This window comes from Pinus tabuliformis, chromosome 8 (genome assembly GCF_031772625.1).
Source record: "Pinus tabuliformis cultivar Carrire ecotype Pingquan chromosome 8, CPIR1, whole genome shotgun sequence".
Taxonomy (NCBI): domain Eukaryota; kingdom Viridiplantae; phylum Streptophyta; class Pinopsida; order Pinales; family Pinaceae; genus Pinus; species Pinus tabuliformis.
Genome location: NC_142294.1, coordinates 1,143,922,735 through 1,143,941,206, shown reverse-complemented (window position 1 = coordinate 1,143,941,206; position 18,472 = coordinate 1,143,922,735). Strand labels below are relative to the sequence as shown.

General features: G+C 33.6%; 1 protein-coding gene across 2 annotated transcripts; it reads left to right on the top strand.

Moving 5' to 3' along the window:
• Positions 1-1,058: 1,058 nt before the first annotated feature.
• Positions 1,059-3,405, top strand: LOC149239389 (WAT1-related protein At5g07050-like). Of its 2 annotated transcripts, XM_089367135.1 has the most exons (7): positions 1,059-1,402; positions 1,500-1,562; positions 1,689-1,805; positions 1,910-2,159; positions 2,259-2,417; positions 2,550-2,701; positions 2,808-3,401. In XM_089367135.1, the coding sequence occupies exons 1-7, from the start codon at positions 1,218-1,220 to the stop codon at positions 3,064-3,066; spliced, it is 1,185 nt and encodes a 394-aa protein (XP_089223261.1). In that variant the 5' UTR covers positions 1,059-1,217; the 3' UTR covers positions 3,067-3,401. The 2 variants fall into 2 exon arrangements, with proteins under 2 accessions (XP_089223261.1, XP_089223262.1); XM_089367136.1 differs by having other exon boundaries at positions 1,215-1,402; positions 1,500-1,805; positions 2,808-3,405.
• The last annotated feature ends 15,067 nt before the right edge of the window (positions 3,406-18,472 follow it).

Genomic DNA, 18,472 nt, shown 5'->3' with positions numbered 1-18,472 from the left:
TTCTCTATATATAATTTATTCTCAATATATATATAAAATTTATTCTATGTATTAAAAAAAAAAATAATACTTTCGTAGTAATTTATAAAAAAAATAAAATTCTTTACGTTTTTAATTCATAAATCATTCGAACACGAGTATCTAATGAATTTTTTTTACGTTTTTAGCTCATAAATCATTCCAGCACGAGTATCTCATGAATTTTTTAATATTGCACTGGTTCTACATGACAGACATGTTGAACTACTAGTCTGAATGAAAAGCATCCACCGCACTCTGAAGATTTTCTGATGAAAATAAGCATCCACGCTGACAGCATTTTCTTCATGAACCTATCATTTGAATGTTGAAGACGTTCACGTCTCAACTGTTCTATTTCTCTATTACGATTTGCATAATTAAAGTTGTGCATCTGTTTTTCAATTATCAATGATAATGACTTGTAGGGCGAACACATTCGGATGACGAGATCTTTATATATAATAATAAAATTGCCTAGAATCATCCTACGGTGGTTCTTTCCACGCCTTTCACAGTAGATGAGACTCTATCTTTCATATTGCGTGTGGAAATCATTTTCCCAACCCTAGATGTATCACTCTGCTTCCCCGTTACACAAATATGAACTTTGTCCTGTCGGAGTGGAAACAATTCATTTGTTACATGGGCTATTTTCCGCGTCCCATTGCAGAAAAGGAAGCAATCAGAACAGAAAATCCGCACTATGGCTAACGTGAAACTTTCTCCTTCCCCACCCATTATCTCTGCTTTTTAATGTGATGTTCCCACACTTCTCCTCTACACGTCAGTCTGCACATATCTTCGTTTTGCTTTGTTCACTACTTTACTTTACTTACTCATCATCCACTGCTTTATTTTTTTTTTGAAAACAGTCTTTCTCATTCCGTTTCTCATTCCGTGGATAACATTAAATTTCGCAGAAAATCGAATAGGATATCGTGCTTTTTGCCATTAACGATTTTCTTATTCCTGACCATACTTGGTGCAATTGCGATCAAGTTATACCCAACTGGCTTTTCTTCTTCTATAAATATGAGTCCAGAAAGTGTGGATTATCAAGCTTCCGCTGTCCTGAAAGTTAATTAGTTGCCAGTGCATTAAGGAGGAGAGGAGAAGCTTCAGTCCTCACGCTGCATTTACAGCTGTTGATAACATAGGGAAGCGTGTTTTGGAGATTGTTGCAAATTTGATTATCAATGGAGAAGTTAATTGAGAAATCAAAACCCTATGTAGCAATGATATCTCTGCAGTTTGGGTATGCAGGGATGAATATTATCACGAAAGTTTCTCTTAACAGAGGGATGAATCACTTTGTGCTTGTAGTGTATAGACACGCCGCTGCTACTGTTGTGCTTGCACCTTTTGCCTTCTTCATTGAAAGGTAAAGCTATTTTATTTATTCTTGTAATCCCAATTGAGAATATTTTTGGAATTTGCAATTTAGTTAAGTGCAGCTAATGTATTAATTATAATTGCAGGAAAGTGCGACCCAAACTCACCTTTCCCATATTCTTGCAAATTTTTGTACTGGGTTTATTAGGGTATGTATTATTTCACAATTTCATGCCTACTGTGTCTCCTGACATCATCCCCTCCATTCAATTTCTGATTGCCTCAATGCAAATTGTTGACGAGTATTTTAATTCGACTATGGATTATGTCTGCAGGCCTGTAATCGACCAGAATTTCTACTACATGGGTCTGAAATTAACATCTCCAACCTATGCCTCTGCATTGAGTAATCTTCTCCCCGCTATGACTTTCGTGATGGCTCTCATCTTCAGGTAACCAAATGACATTGTACCCTTCAAGTGACATAATCTAGGGGTACTCATTGTAATCACTTACTTTATTTTATGGTGTTGATGGAAAATCTTTATTGATGTAGGATGGAAAGGGTGAATATAAAAAACATACGCAGTCAAGCAAAGATAGTGGGAACGATTGTGTGCGTCGGGGGAGCAATGCTGATGACGTTGTACAAAGGTCCTATTGTTCCCATGCTTTGGTCTCCACATCATCAATCCCCCGACACGTCTTCCACAACGGCTTCTGCAATTGATAATAAGGACTGGATAATAGGTTCCCTTCTGATAATTGCAGCCACTCTTGCATGGTCAGCCTTGTTCATCCTGCAGGTGATCATTTATTTTCCACATGTTTGTATCTCCAAATATATAGGTATGATTAATCATCTTGAAATGACTACTTTAATTCATTATATTTTGAATGTGCAGGCTGCAGTACTGAAGAAATATTCTGCTAAACTATCCCTTGCCACCTTAATATGTTTTATGGGAACAATACAGGCAACAGTTCTCAGCTTAGCTGTCGTCCGTGATTCTTCCCAGTGGGCTTTAGGATGGGACATCAACCTTCTCACTGCAGTCTATTCTGTAAGTTTGCCTCTTTTTTTTGTCAACGAGGGGAAAACGTTAAATGTTTTTCTTCAGGCTTGAATTCAAAAATTGAAAATTGGGATATGAAGGTAAATTACAGAGTACAACAATTGCTATTTTTTGTTGCAGGGAGTGGTGGCGTCAGCAATTGCGTATTACGTACAAGGATTGTGCATGCACGTAAAAGGACCTGTATTTGCCACAGCATTCAGTCCGTTGAGTATGATGATCGTTGCAATTATGGGATCTATCATTCTCTCTGAGAAGATTTTCTTGGGCAGGTTCGTTTCTGAATTCCTTTTCAACCCATCAAGTTGAATTCGAGATTAATAGTGTGAGGAAATACGATGGTTCAAGGATCTAACTGGGCTTATGAATTGAATACAGTGTGATGGGAGGAGTTGTGATAGCAATAGGGTTGTACGCTGTTCTCTGGGGAAAGGTGAAGGATAGCAACATCTCAGCCGCTAAAAATGGCTCCGAAGAGCTTTCCAATTCTCAAGGAATATTCGCTGAAAATCAAAATAAGGCGCATGATATAGAAGCTGCTTCCAACGCGCCAATGTGTGAAGGACCTGAAGCTCAACAATTCAACGGTGGAGATACGGCCATTTCTATCACTGAAAACAATAATCCAAAAATGTAAGCGTCGGATTGGGCAGCCGGAGAGACGTGGAGTTCCCATGCTCCTCCTCACTATCGTATTCCAACAAAGGGGTTTTGAAAGTAAAATAGAATCAACGTTTTGTTCATCGCGCTGTATTAGTATTAGGTTATACCTCTCAGAGCGGCGGTTCAATATTACCGTTTTCATCGTTGTCTGAGATGAGCAGAGAGATGTATCGATGGCGGCTGTGACGTAATTACTTCTAGCTAAATGAAATAGCTCATCCGGAAGGAAACGTGTCAGACTTTCCGGTGTAGTGATATAAAACTGTTATCAAATAAAATGAGGATTCGTTATACCGATCAGCGTTCAAAATTAAACCCTACCGGTTCTTCCTCGGGTTTGAGCCCATTCCAAAGGGTAATTACCTTTTATATATATATATATATATATATATCAAAATTCATCCCAGCGAAGGTTACATTAAATTTCTATATTTTAAAAGAAGAGCAATATTTTTAATAATCAGTCAATATTTTTTAATCTTTCTATATTTAAAAAAACATTATTTTTAAAATCAGTCAATATTTTTAAAGTTTACTGGAATTCGGACCAGCGCATAAATCACTGTGACAGTGTCATAGAGGAGAGCAGTAGGAAAACCTTAGTCACCTACTCCTCCAATGAGAGTCGACTAAAACACGTGATTCAGTGTTTTGATGGGCAACAAAGTGCTACCTTACAAGCATTAAAGTTATAAAAATTTGATCTATAAGGAGTTTATGGAGAGATCATTCTGCAAACCCTTTGTACGAAGAATAAATGATTATTTTAACTTCTGAATCATATATTTATTTCGCTATATGAAGTAAGGTTAGGTTGTCTTTGAGTCTTGTGCTCATTAATTTTTTTTATTACCTGAGGCAATCACAATTAGATTTAAAGCCAATACTTCAACTAGTTTTTTTTACTTTCAACTTGGTTTTTCTTGTGCAGGATAAGGTAGTAGTTGGTTCCAGTGGTTTCAACTTCAACTTTGTTGGAAAGTAATAAAGTTTAGGTATTTAAAAAAAAAATTGTGTTTCATTAGTTATATAATATTTGGTTTAGTTGCTAATGAATAATTTAGATATCATATATAAGTGGAAATTTATAAATAATGTGAAGGAAGATTTTTACTTTCTCTATTACATCATGTTTAATGTAGCTTTTTATCAGAAGCTACTACCTCACATTTCTTTTGCAAGCTACAATTTGCTAGAAAGCTATTACTTCCTCTTCTACAGGCTCTAACTTCTTTTTCAGGTTACTCCCTCAAAGAAGACAACAATCCTCTAGTCAAATTACAAATTAATTATGCTAGTTACCTAGTCTTTGTCTCTGTTCTGAACTATGTTTCTGTCCTCTTTTTCAACTGCTTATGTCCCCTACTTTTCTTTCTAAATTCTTCTCCAATTCTGCTCTTTTTCTCTTTTTTCTCTATACCAGAATATCATGAACTTTCTTTCTCTCAAAATTCATTTCTCTAACTCTTCCATTTTCATTAAAAAAATGCATCTTTTATATACAAGGCTATCTGAATGTTTGTATTCCATGCAAACATTTAATGTCAAGGGGGGGTTGCCTCTTTGTATTCCAAGGTTGTACCTAATCAACCTCTTCATTTCTAAGTTTGAAGCTCAAGTCAAGACAAATACACTTAGAACTATTTACAAAACTGAAGAAGCATAGTCCAGTATCACTGGTTGCATGAGGCAAAGCTCGAGAGTTTCTCCATTTTTGCTACAAAACATGGAAGCTAATTATCAACTCCAAATCTAGGTTGCGAACGCTAATAATAAACTTTCAATATTACCTACAAACACCAATAAACTTTCAATCTGAGCTAGCAACACCGATAACCAGGCTCTAATCTGCATCCGTTGTTGAATTAGGGAAAAATAAAAAATCTTCTTATATATCTCTACCAGCTTCAATTTTAATGACTTCAGAATCCTCTACAGTACTTTCAGTATTGGCAACATGGTTATATGAATTAGATTATAAGATGGATTCTTATTCATGCATTTCATGGCTTCGATACAAGTCAGAATTGCACACTTCTTGTAAATGTTAGTTCATCATATACCATACTGCAAACTATGATTATGTTCAATGTAAACACCAAGTTCTTGAGACCTTCTGAAGTTCTCGTGTGCCATATATTCATTTTGGTTATAATAAAAACAACAAACATTCAATAATTAACTTTGAGAATATTGTAATTAGCCTTGCACACCACTGTAATCAATCTTCAATTTTCGTTGAGTTGCACTATAATCAGACATCAAGTGACATCAAGTTCTTCGTACCTTGTTCTCAAGTATATTCATTTTGGTTGTAATACAAACACCAAACATTCAATAATTAACTTTGAGAATAGAGTAATTAGCCTTTCACACCACTGTAATCAGTGTTCAGTCTTCATTGAATCACATTGTAATAAGACATCAAGTTCTTCAAACCTTGTTCTCAAGTTCACATGTTTTATATATTTATTTTGGTTGTAAGACAAACACCAAAACAATCAACAATTAACTTTGAGAACATAGAAATTAGCCTTGAACACCACTATAATCAGTCTTCAGTCTTCATTGAGTCACACTGTAATCAAAATTTCAATCCACAGTAATCAACCCTTAAACATCACATCACAGAGATTATCCTTACACATAGCATTACATAGATCAACCTTACACATCACATCACTTTAATTATCCTTGAGTCTTGTCTTCATCAGTGAAATCAACTTTCAATTGGCATCCAAACCTTCATATCCATTTGACATCATTGCTAACATTACCAACATTCTATCCCTTTTGACATTGATGGAAACACTATGGCCCTCCCCTTTTGTCCTAAGAGTCATCGTCCTTATTTCTCATTACCTCCCCCTTAGACATTAATGGCTAGGGGTTCTGTCGATAATTAAAATTAGCAAGGGCACTCCAATGTTAGGATAAATAAGGAAGCCCATTGTTGTATCATTCATAAGAATATATGGCAATATATTCATAGCACCAAATTTATGATCATGACTACAATACTATTTAGGAATGAATCCATGAGTGAGATTGCAAGATTTTTACCCTTCTATCATTATCAAGTGTTAAGTGAATACTAGTACAAAGTTGTTTTGATGTTTTTCCAATGTGCTAGTTACAATATCTCAAAGTTTTAGGTCGCTTACAACTCTAAGTGATGAAAATTCAAATTCTTCTATTATAGTTGATTTCGGATAGGTAGTTTGGCATGCCATCCTCAACAATTCAACAAATTTCAATAAAAACTCAAGAAATAAATCTCTATTGATTGTATCAATACTTCTTTAAAGATGCTTCAGGTATAGTAAGTAAGATATTGATTCAAACATGTGTACATTCATCACCAACCATTAGTGCTCCATTGGTCCTCCATTGAAGAGCATTCCTGCGTTTACATTCTTTGTGCTCAAATATGACCTCAAATCCTTCTTCTAGTGTTTGGACTTTTGGCACTAATGATCAGTTGGATCTCAATACTTCATACCGAGCTTTCACTTGGGAATCCACCTCCTAATCTACACACTGTAGACCTGAGTATCATTTGTTAAGATGTAGTTTTGGCTTGATTACTACATCACCTATGCTTTGCACCTTGGTACTCACAACACGTACCTATGTGGCACTCTCAACACAAAGAATATTCTTTGGCCTCAATGCATTCTCTTAGGCATCCGGTGCACTGTCATTATCTAGAGCTTTAGGTCTGTTTCTTATTCAGTTTGCTAATGTCCCATGACAATGCAATGATTCATGTCTATGTCAAGTCCCATTCAACCAAAGGTCTCAACAGGTCTCAAGATACAATGACTAAGTAATGCTCTAATCGGTCTGGTCTTCCAACTGGCACTTATGCATCTCTAATCAATGTTTGTAACCTCTCTAGAATTTCAAACTTATACCTCCGCAGTCCACATCATATCTCTGCATGAGTATTTGTAATTTCTTTATGGCCATTGATTTATTCTAGTGCCAATAACATTCTGCTGCCTATATGTTTTCCTTAGGTCCATTCCCTAGTATACCTCTAAGTATCTATCCATCTGTAACCTATTCGTTACACTTCAGATTCTATGTCAAGATCCACATGGTCACATAATTATTGTACTTCAATTTTTGCTTCATTTCAACTGTGTCTCGGTCCAATTCAAATATCCATGATCCTGGTGGTTTAGGTCTCTTTAGGCATTACTTTCTTGATAGAACACTACCATTACTATTCCTTCCTCAGTCAAGTGCTCATCCACATGTTTCTTGTTCCTCATCGAAATGAATGTGGCTTTATTGTTGATGGAATCAAATGTCACTTACTTTTTTCTTTGCCCTTGTCATAGAGAGATCACTTTCTCATGTCTTGGTAATTCTTGATCTGATCTCTGTGTTGGAGCTATCCTCTGAGTTTTCTGTGCTGGATACTCATGAGCTACATTAATTGCAGACTCGACTTCATCTCCCCTTGCGATCGATATAGGTGGTTATGTGTATAGACATCATCTCCAATCTCTGTGCCAGAAAAAATAATCTCTAAGGTTTCCACGTAGGAATGTCATGTTACGGCTCTCTGTGCATCATTTTACAGGGATCCATATAGTCTTTTGGTGCCCTATAATCTTTACGTAAATCATATATGAGATCTCTTCCAATATGGTCTCTGAGGTCTATACATTAGATATGGTTTTGGTTGCCATTCACGTGACAATTCACGATGAATGTACCAAGTGACCAAACATTAATGTTGGTAAACCTTACAATTGTAACACTTTTTTCCCTTGTGACTAATACCTTTCTTAGTTAAGACCGTAACCTTGGCTAATTTCCTACTATAACTCTCTCTCTATTTTGTTATGCCTTATTGTTAAACAGCTTTCGAACTCCTTATATCTTTTTCACTCTAACTTTGAGACGAAGTTTTCTGAAGGAGGGGTGTATGTAATGCCCCACTTAATCTTATCATGCAAATTTTATTAGTGTTTAAATTACCTGAAAATATTGACTTATAATTATCAAGAAATATTGATAAATACCTACATTTGTGAAACTGTAATTTTATTTACTGATATAAAATTTATTATTGTTATTATTCAATTCCCAACTTGTCTTCTCAAATTTAATCTTGGATAGGATATGGTCTCCTTCCATTTATTCCAAATTAAATATCCATATCCCAAGGTGTTTTCTCAAAATCTACTTGGGAGAAGATATGGTCTTCTCCAATTAATTTCCAAATTAAATATTCATATCTTATCCCCAAAATGTCTTCTCAAATCTACTTGAACAAGATATGGTAAGAAAAGTCAAGGATACTAAATCAAAGGATGAGGGGGTATTCATGACATTAATGACAAGTGGTTGAGGTGGATGGGAGGAAGAGACATAAAAGGGAAGGAAGATGAGAGGAGAGCGGGTGGATCCTTGGTTTTGGTTTCGGTTTGGTTCTGTTTTGGAGGATTTTTTTTTGGAGGAGGGATGTGGAGAAAGAGGAGGGAGACCAAACTTGGATCCGGAGAATGTTGGTTAAACTTGGACACACTACATCTTGTTGGACTTGGGATCGGAGGGCTAGGGAACTTGTGGAGGTTCCCTGGGCTAGGAAATACTTCCTAGTTGGTTGGGAGGAAAATCTAGTCAGGTAGTCTAGAGGAGCATCCCAACATAGTCAAGAGCTCAGGAGCATCTTAACTTCTATTGGAATAGGTATTCCTCCATTTATTGATTACTTATGTAAATGGTTGCAATGAAATTCTTACTTATTTAGCCTGTGGTAAATAAATTTTAAAGGTATATTATCATCAAAAAAATGTTTAGATATAAATATGTTATTTCCCATCTTATTGTGTTTAAAATTAGAGAAATGTAGTTTTAGTTAGAGGACCTTAGGAAGGAGCCTCACACACTACATTCTTTAAAATTGGTCAGTTTAGTAGAGAACTAGTCACTTTGGTGTTTTAAGGCCAGTTCAATACAAGACCAACCTTAGCCAATATGAACTGCCAAACTAGACTAGTACAAATCTAAAACCATTGGGACCAACCAATTCCACTAGTTCTAAGATAGTTCCAATAATACTATGCCCTTCTCATCCTCCTCTCAAGTCGTTTTGTTGGATCCTTTTAGGAATGGTTATTTGGAGAGCGTCATACACTGTCACACTATTGTGAGCACCTAAGATCATAAGTAGTTAAGCCTTGACAAACAAAATCTTTCAAGGAACTAGTACAGACATCCCAAAACATATTTAGTGAGGACGTGCATGCAAGGAACTATTATAGACCTCCCAAGATACTTAGTGAGGACGTGCATGACCAAAAAGAATCAGAAAAAATTATCCACCCTCAAAAACCCTGCCCAAAACATTGAAGTGTGGTGCAAAAGAAATTGCTGGTAGGCTATTAATGCTACCAACAATCATTCCCTCTCCAATTTCACAAGAAGCTACTACTCATGCTACCTCCTCCACTATGGTTATAGTAAGTTCTTGCAACTATGTGAGCTACAAGAAATTAAAACTACCTTGGAATCTCCACTAATCTTACGGAACTTGACTTCTCTGCATGCCCCAAATATTTTGTGTTGATTGATCAGTTAACTGGATGATCACTGAGTTTTACTAAAGTCCCACTTCTTAAATGACCTTCCACTAGTCCCTCCAAAAGTTAGAACTAGTTTAACTGACAACAACCTGATATGATTGACATTTATTACTACAAATTAGCAATCGCATATGCAGAATGGAACTCTAACTCCTCCAAATCGAATTTACTGAGTAAACTAGGTGACACAAGCCATGCCACACAAGTTAACATCATCCAAGTTGTTTGTTGATGTGGAAATTCAATTTTTTTCAATTTAATCAAGTAAAAATCAAATTGACAATTTCTTGTTGCATTTTTCAACACATAGTTCATAGTGAAAGAATGTATCACTTTCACTATGAACTTGGCATAGTTCACATGTTAAGTTCATAAGGTTTTGGGATGATGTGGTTCTATGTGTTGTGTATATAAAGAATAGGTGTCCATATCTTGCTATTAGAAATAAGGCCCCCTATGAAATGTGGTATGGCCACATTCCTTTGGTGAGGCATATAAGGGTTTTTGGTTCCTCCTGTTATGCCTTCATACATAAGGAACAGATAAAAAAACTCAATGCAAGGTGTCCGAAATGTATCTTATTTTTGTACTCATACCTCCAAAGCATACCATCTCCATAATGAAGTGAATAAGAAGTTTATAATATCTAGAGATGTGATCTTTCTTGAGTCTTCCAAGATTGACAATGTTGTTGAGTGACAACTTAATCGTTTGAATAGATTCAAACATGCAAAGTATTTTCATGAGTTTGATAGTGAGATTCCACATCTCCTTATCTTAGCTCTATACTTTCTATGAAGAGCCTTAAAGAAATCAGGTTGAAGGAAATTCCTTCCCTTGCTTTGTTAGGAATGAGCTAAGAGACTACTGGAAGCAGGTAGCCAAACCTGACAAGTAGTGAGGGTACATGCAAGATACAAAGCAAGGATTAATGCAAAGGAGTGTACTGACTATATACAAATCATCAAACATCTTTCATCCCATTTAGGATGCCTTACATTGTGCCTAGTTGGTCACCAAATCATGTTGGTCACAAGCTTCATAGCTTAAATAAACAAGTGGTAATACTCTTCATCTTCTACGCTATGTAATAAACAAGTGAAAGGGAACAAGACACGTAGAGGAAACACATGGAATGACTTTCATTTCTTTCAACCATGCATGTCATTGAAGACAAAATGGTACGACAATGATAAGCAAACTTTTAAGCTACAGTAAGAGGTGTATTTCAAAAGATGTGCTTTGTTTTCCATACCTATCCTCCAAAGGGTTATGAATCAGATGGAGTCTTCATGTGGTCGTAATATTCTATGATACCCTAGGTTCCTTTGTCTGCTTATTTTTCTCGTCATCTCCTTGAGATTTATCTATCATGTCATCTTTCTTCGTGGCCCCTAAGAGACATAATTGTGTAGTTTCAGCAGGCAGTGACTGTTATGGGATAAGGCCCTGGGAGGACACATTTACATAGTTTTAGGATGCAAGACAATATTATGGGATGAGGCCCTGGGAAGACACATCTATGCAATTTCATGATGCAAGATAGATTGGGTACTCAAGGGACAAAACTGCACATTTTCTGGAGATAGTGGGTTCCGACTGAGGAAAACACATTGGAGGAAACCACTGTACAATTTTGAATGCTAAGGGAGGTTGGTATTTCTGTGCATTGCACAGTCCCAATAGGTAAGGGAAAAGCTTGAGGGTTACATATGTGAAGTGCGCAGTTCAGGAAAGTTGGATGAGGCTAGGTTGCTAAGGAAACTCTGAAATTTAGTTAAGTGTGGGATCAATGGAACTGATGTGAACAGTGATAAAACTTGACTACAATCACATACTTGAAAACTTAACAATACAACATTGACCACCCAGAACATATAACACATACTTCGCTTAATGAAACAACCTTTGTGGCAGCTTACAACTAGTGCAGATCCTATGATAGACTTTAGGAGGATAAAAGTAACACTTGTGTAAGAGTGTCTGAAATGAGTGTGAAACATGTCTATGTGGTGAGGACAACCCATTCTCATAAATATTTCCCCTTGAAGCAAAAAAAACCTTCCTCTGCATGAGAAACGATAACCCCCATGCCCAAAGATGACACATTCTATGTAAATATAAAAGCAGGAACGACTCTTAAGATCGAAAAGGGGAGTTTGAGATCATAAACTTACCAATAAGTGACTAAGGAATGATCGATCACAATATCCATAGTCGGTTCCGAAATTTAAGTGCAGGCTAAAATTTTGGATGGTGTTGTAGCCGCTACAACAGAGCCTTCACCTTCTTGCTAGCTTCTTTTTCAATGAGTGTATTGAATTCTATGAACTTGGAGAATGCCTCATATTTCTTACACATGAAGAAGATCCAACACTTCAGTGAGAAGTCATCAATAAAAATGACAAAATATTTGTGTCTGACAGTGTAGGTTGTCGAGAAAGGTCCATAAACATCATAATGGATCCTTTCTAGGACTGCATCTACTTTGTTATCCCGGTCATGGAATGTGGATTTTATGTACTTCTGTAATGTACATCCTTTGAATATATCCTACTGCTTAAGTGCTCCTTTAGGGAGGCCAGTGGTTATTTGTTGTATACTATTTGAGGTACCATGATGCAAATGACCAAGTATTTTGTGCCAAAGTTCATCGACATCACGAACTGAACTTTCTCCGCCTTAGTGCTTAATGCAGAACAATCCTCCACATCTAGCTTAGACATGTTCTTCACATGAACCCTGATCTGCTTCACTTGCCCCATGGCTATGTGTCTCAGGAACACTTTCCTTTGTTGAATATCACTTCACAACCATGGTAAACCAACCACTTGGTGAATGCTAGTAGACGGACCCCTAATCCTTTACCTTTACCTTTTTTTACTAACACCTTGTATTGAAAATTTGAAGACAAAATATTTATTTTTTCTTAAAAAGTTGTCTTAAAATCCCCCTTCATGTAGTAGTGCCAAATGCAATGATAGACAAGTTTTCTCTAATCTTATCAGCAGATATGAAAGGGACAGAAGAGGAATTGATGTCCGAAAAATATTGTCAGCAAAAGTTGTCACGTTCTTCTTAGTCGACTACACCCACAAAACAAAGAGCCCAACAAATTGTTGTCTTTATATAATATAATGTGAATGGTAATTAAAATAACAACCTCGGTATAAGCGCAAGACAGTAGTTGCCTGCAAGCTCGCGGACTTAGGGTGCACTGTCAGAGTCAATTTTGCAGTTGTTAGATAATATTGTCTTAAATTGATATGTTTGTGTCTTAATTGTTAATTGTATTAAATAGGTTTCATGTAAAGTGGCCATTTCCTTAAATATAAAGTTTTGTCTTAAAATAATTTTGTCTCAAACTATTTTTGTCTTAAATATAAATTTTTATCCTAAAATAATTTTGTCTTAAATTGTTTTTGTCTTAAAATAATTTTGTCTTAAATTGTTTTTGTCTTAAATATAAAGTTTTGTCTCAAAATATTTTTATCTTAAATTATTTTTGTCTTAAATATAAAAAAATTTCTTAAAATATTTTTGTCTCAAACTGCTTTTGTCTTAAAATATTTTTGTGTTAAACTATTTTTGTCTTAAATATAAAGCTTTGTCTCAAACTGTTTTTGTCTTAAAGTTTGTACTTAAGACAATTCAATTGATACTAAATTTTAATGTAAAATAACTAAAATAAAAAGTGAATTTTTAAGACAAAAGATTTCTTTTATCTTAAAAGAATGTCTTAAAAGTGCCCTTAAATGTCTTAAATGTCTTAAAAAAACTATTGCAATAAAAATATTATTATTATCATTATAATTAATAATAATTATTTCTATATAAAAATTATTTCTTTATAATAATTATTATTTAATATTAAATGTTATTTATTATTATTTAATTTTAAATTATGTAATATAAATATGAACCCTAGGAATATGAACTCTTATATTAATAAAACTTAGGGATTGATATTAGAAATCCAAGGGAATAATAAACCAAACTGGTTAATACTAAAACCCCAAGGGATTATAAGCCCAAGGGAATAATATTACTGAGGGATAATAAACCCAAGGGATTAATACTTAAAACCCTAGGGTTTATATTCACTTTGGCTTTTAGTATTAATCCCTTGGGTTTATAATATTAATCCCTTGAGTTTAGAACATTAATCCCTTGGATATATTAATATAAGGATTCATATTCCTAGGGTATAATATTATTCATAGGTTTATAATATTAATTCTCTAGGTTCAATATAAATCATGGTCATCCAAGGAATTATATACCTTGCATTTATAATATTAGTCCCTTGGATTTATAATACTTTGGAGATTTATTATTAACCCTTGGGTTTATAATATCAATCCATTAGGTTTATTAATGTAAGGATTCCTATTCCTAGGGTTTAATACTAAAACCCCAAGGGATTATAAAATCAAGGCAATAACATTAATCCAAGGGATTAATACTAAAAACTCAAGGAATTATAAACCCAAGGAATAATATTAAACCCTAGGGATTAATATCATAAACCTAAGGCATATAAACCCTAAGATAAATATTTTAAACTCTAAAATAAATATGGTTGAGAATGGTTGATTTTCATTTTGAGATAGTCGTTGATTTTCATATTGAGACAATCCTTGTCACAATGCGACATATTTTGAGCCAATCCTTGATTTTCATATTGAGACAATCCTTGTCACAATGTGACGTTGGACCATGGTTGACCATGCTTAACCATGGATGATTTTCATATGAAAATAATCTTTGTCACAATGTGACAGTCGACCATGGTTTACCGTGATTAACTACGGATGACCATTTTTGACTTTATAAAACACGGTTAACCATGGATGACCAAGGTTGACCATGATTATCATATTGAGATAATTTCTCTCATAATGTGATGTTGGACCATGGTAGAGACAATGATAGATTTTCATATTGAGACAATATTTGTCACAATGTGACATTGGGCCATGGTTGACCACAATTGATTTTATAAAATATGGTTGACCATGGTTCAATAATATTAAACCCAAGTTATTAATACTATAAACCCAAGGTATATAAACCCTATGAAAAATATTATAAAAAGTAAAATAAACATGGTTGACCATCGTTGATTTTTATATTGAGACAATGTTTGTCATAAAATGACATTGGACCAAGGTTGAACATGCTTGACCATGATTGGTTTCCAAATTGAGAGAATATTTGTCACAATGCAACATTGGTCCATGGTTGACCATTACTGAGAAGATCCTTGTCACCAATGCAATGTTGGACCATGGTTGACCATAATTATTTTCATATCGAAACAATGTGTTCCAATGCGATGTTGGACCATGGTTGGCCATGGTTGATTTTCATATTAAGACAATCATTGTCACAATGCGACATTCAACCATGGTTGACCATGGTCAACTATGACTAACCATGGCCTACCACGATTGATATTATAAACCCAAGGGAATAATAAACCCCAGGGATTGATATTATAAACCTAAGGGAATAATAAGCCTCATTTACATTATCTGGAAGGTCCCTAATAACATACTCAATGTTTTCAACAGCTAGTTTTCATTAACTGACCTTGAGGCAATAATGCATCCTTACTATTTATTCATGAAGATTGTATGATTTTTTCACCTCGTCCTGAAAACAAACCACATTAGTTGGTTTGAAACGTCGACCAAATCCTAAAAATTTGATTAAACCTTAAAATTATTATTTTTAGCCCAAATATAAAATCAAAAAATTAATAACAATAAAAATGATTAAACTCATAATAAAAAAATATATGAAAAAATAAAAAATATATAATAAAATATTTAAAAATATATAATAAAAATTTCAATTAAAAAAAATAAAATAAATTCCGATATAAATATCAAAATATAAAATTTTAAACTTCCCATGAAAACAAGATTGATTAAATATAAATAGTAGTTTCAAAATATGTAAAATAAAATTAATTATTTAAAAAAAATCAAAATATTAATAATAAAAAATATATAATAAAATTAGTGGATAATAAAAGATTTCAAAAGTATATCATAAAATTTTAAAATAAAATAAAATAAAATAAAATAAAATAAAGTTTTTTAATTTTAATAAAATCAAAAGATTAATAATAAAAAAAAAATTATAAAATATAAAATATAATAATAAAATATTTAAATTAAAATGGTATATAATAAAATATTTTATAAATTAAAATTTCTAACATAAAGATCAAAACATAAAATTTCTAATTTCTCTGTTGATGAAATATAAGTATGGATATTAAAGTATAAGTATGGATATTAAAGTATATAAAAATAGATTAATTATTTTAAATAAAAACAAGAAGATTATTATTATTTATTATTTTTTTTATAGATATGTTTTTTTTTATTGATGATGATGATGATGGTTAGCGTTTATTGAGACCAAACTTTGGTCTATCGAACTTAAAGAAACGAATTATTTAGTTTTATTTAAGATTTTATTCCTATGCTCAAAAAGCTTGGAGAGAAGTCTCCCGAGCTCATTGTATTTTTGACAACGTAAAAGGCTAGGAAGGTTAGTATTGTAACAAAGATTTTGAAATTGAGATCTAATGTGGTTGTACATGGGGCACTCTAAGAGGAAGCGATTTTCATTCTCGATGTTCATATTCTCATAGAGATGGCAGAACCTTTCCATCCATGGTGTTTTAGGAACCGCCCAACGACCCGTTTCACTATGGAGCTCATGAGAGTTCGTTCTAATCTTGGCTATATTAATTTTATTATTTGAGCTAGTTAAAACAGAGAGATACTTTTGATCTTCTAGGGTGGGGCTGATTACCTCCTTATAATATCTTAATTTTCTTTTAGCTGCTAAATCTTTCTCACACCACATTTTTTCTTTGAACTTAGAAGTAACAATATTTTTAATGTTTTTAATGTTTTGCAATGCAACATTCTCGTCGATCTCCCAATGGTTTAACCAGGCCTTGGTGTCTTTATACCAACCTCGTTTAAGCCTTAGGTGGTTTGGCTGGAATTTAAAGCTAGCTTAGGAAGTCTATGGTCTCCTATGTTATTGAGTTTTTCTTGTACAGTAAAAGCCTAGTCATAGCTAGGCTCTCAATAAGGGAAAGACCCACTTCTATAAGGAGAATAGGATAGCGTGTGTTGATTTTAATTTTGAGGTTATACATTATAGAACGCTTCTGGATTTGCTCAATCTTTCTCTAGGATTCTCTGAAGATGCTACAACCCCAAACCTCACATCCACATAAGATAACTAGAGTGACTAAAGCTTCAAAGATGAACTTCTTTCTATCCCACATTATGAGGTTTGTCGTTTTACAAATATTTTCAAGCCCAAAATAAGCTTTCCATCCCCCATTAATCATTTTCTCAATGCTATAGTTCCATTTGAGCTTGTGATGGATATCAATTCCTAGGTACTTGTAGGAAGACACTTCCTCCAAGTTACTATTTTCATACATAAGATTAGCGCAAGTGTCCTTCTTGGATTTGATAATCATAACTTTTGTTTTGTTAGTGTTAACAATGATACCCATGGTAGAGAAGAAATCCTTAAGAAATATAAGTTGCTTATCAAGATCAGATGGGCACTTTGTGAGAAGAACAATATCGTCAGCGTAGAGAAGAAGGATGATGACTATCCCAGCTAAGATCGTGCCAACACATCCTGCTTCCTCTAAACAACCTTCTAGCTTGTCGATGTAAATGCCAAATAGGGTAAGGGAGAGGGGGCAACCTTGTTTAACTCTGATATTACACTTAATATCTTTCGAACACCCCTCATTTCTCTTTAACTTGGAAATTACATTCTTGTATAACCTTATAGCGGTAGCTCTCAACTCAAACGGAACCTTTAGCTCTTCTAATATGTTCCAAAGGTTGTTTTAAGAACCGTATCGAAAGCCTTTCTAAAGTCCAAAAAACAACAAAAAAGATTGGATTTATCATTGCGGCAATAATTATATTTAATTATTTATAATTAATATTAATAATAATTTATAATTTAATAATAATAACAACCATTTAAATTAAAATTAAAATTTAATTATTTTTTATAAATTTTTGCAATATTTTAAATGAAAAATCATATATATCATACAATAAATATCTTAATACAATACCTACACTAATATTTATTTCAATAGGAAAACATTAATAATAACATTAAAACACTTATAACCAATAAATTTATTCAAATATTAATTTGCTTCCTTAATGTGTCATTAATAATAACAAAATAGAAAACATTATTACTTATAAAAAAAAACTTTTAAAACCAAATTCAAAGAATCATTTTCCATCATTTATATTATTAATAATACACTCATTTTGTCTAACATTTATATTATTAATGATAAACTTATAGTGTTCTTGCCGAATAAGTTCAAAACATTTTACTGAAAAATTAAACAATATAAGTTAAATGGTGTTGTAGTCATACACCTTGAAAGCTTCACACCATTGCCTTTCATTGTAATGTGGGGCCATGCATAGGTTCGTTACAAGAGAATAATCCACCTATGAGAACTGCAAGCTCATAAAGTTCACTATAATCATTTCATCATCAAAATTAATCTCTAGTGTTGAATATATTCATCTCCTCGTCAAAATTAATCCCTCAAAACCAACTTGTACACAAAATACTGAAAACCATTTATGAATAATTAAGTTCATGTAAAACACATTTCCTCAAGATTTCTCTTAGTTCTTCATCATGTGATTTCTTGGTAGAAAGATTATTTAACTTTATAGT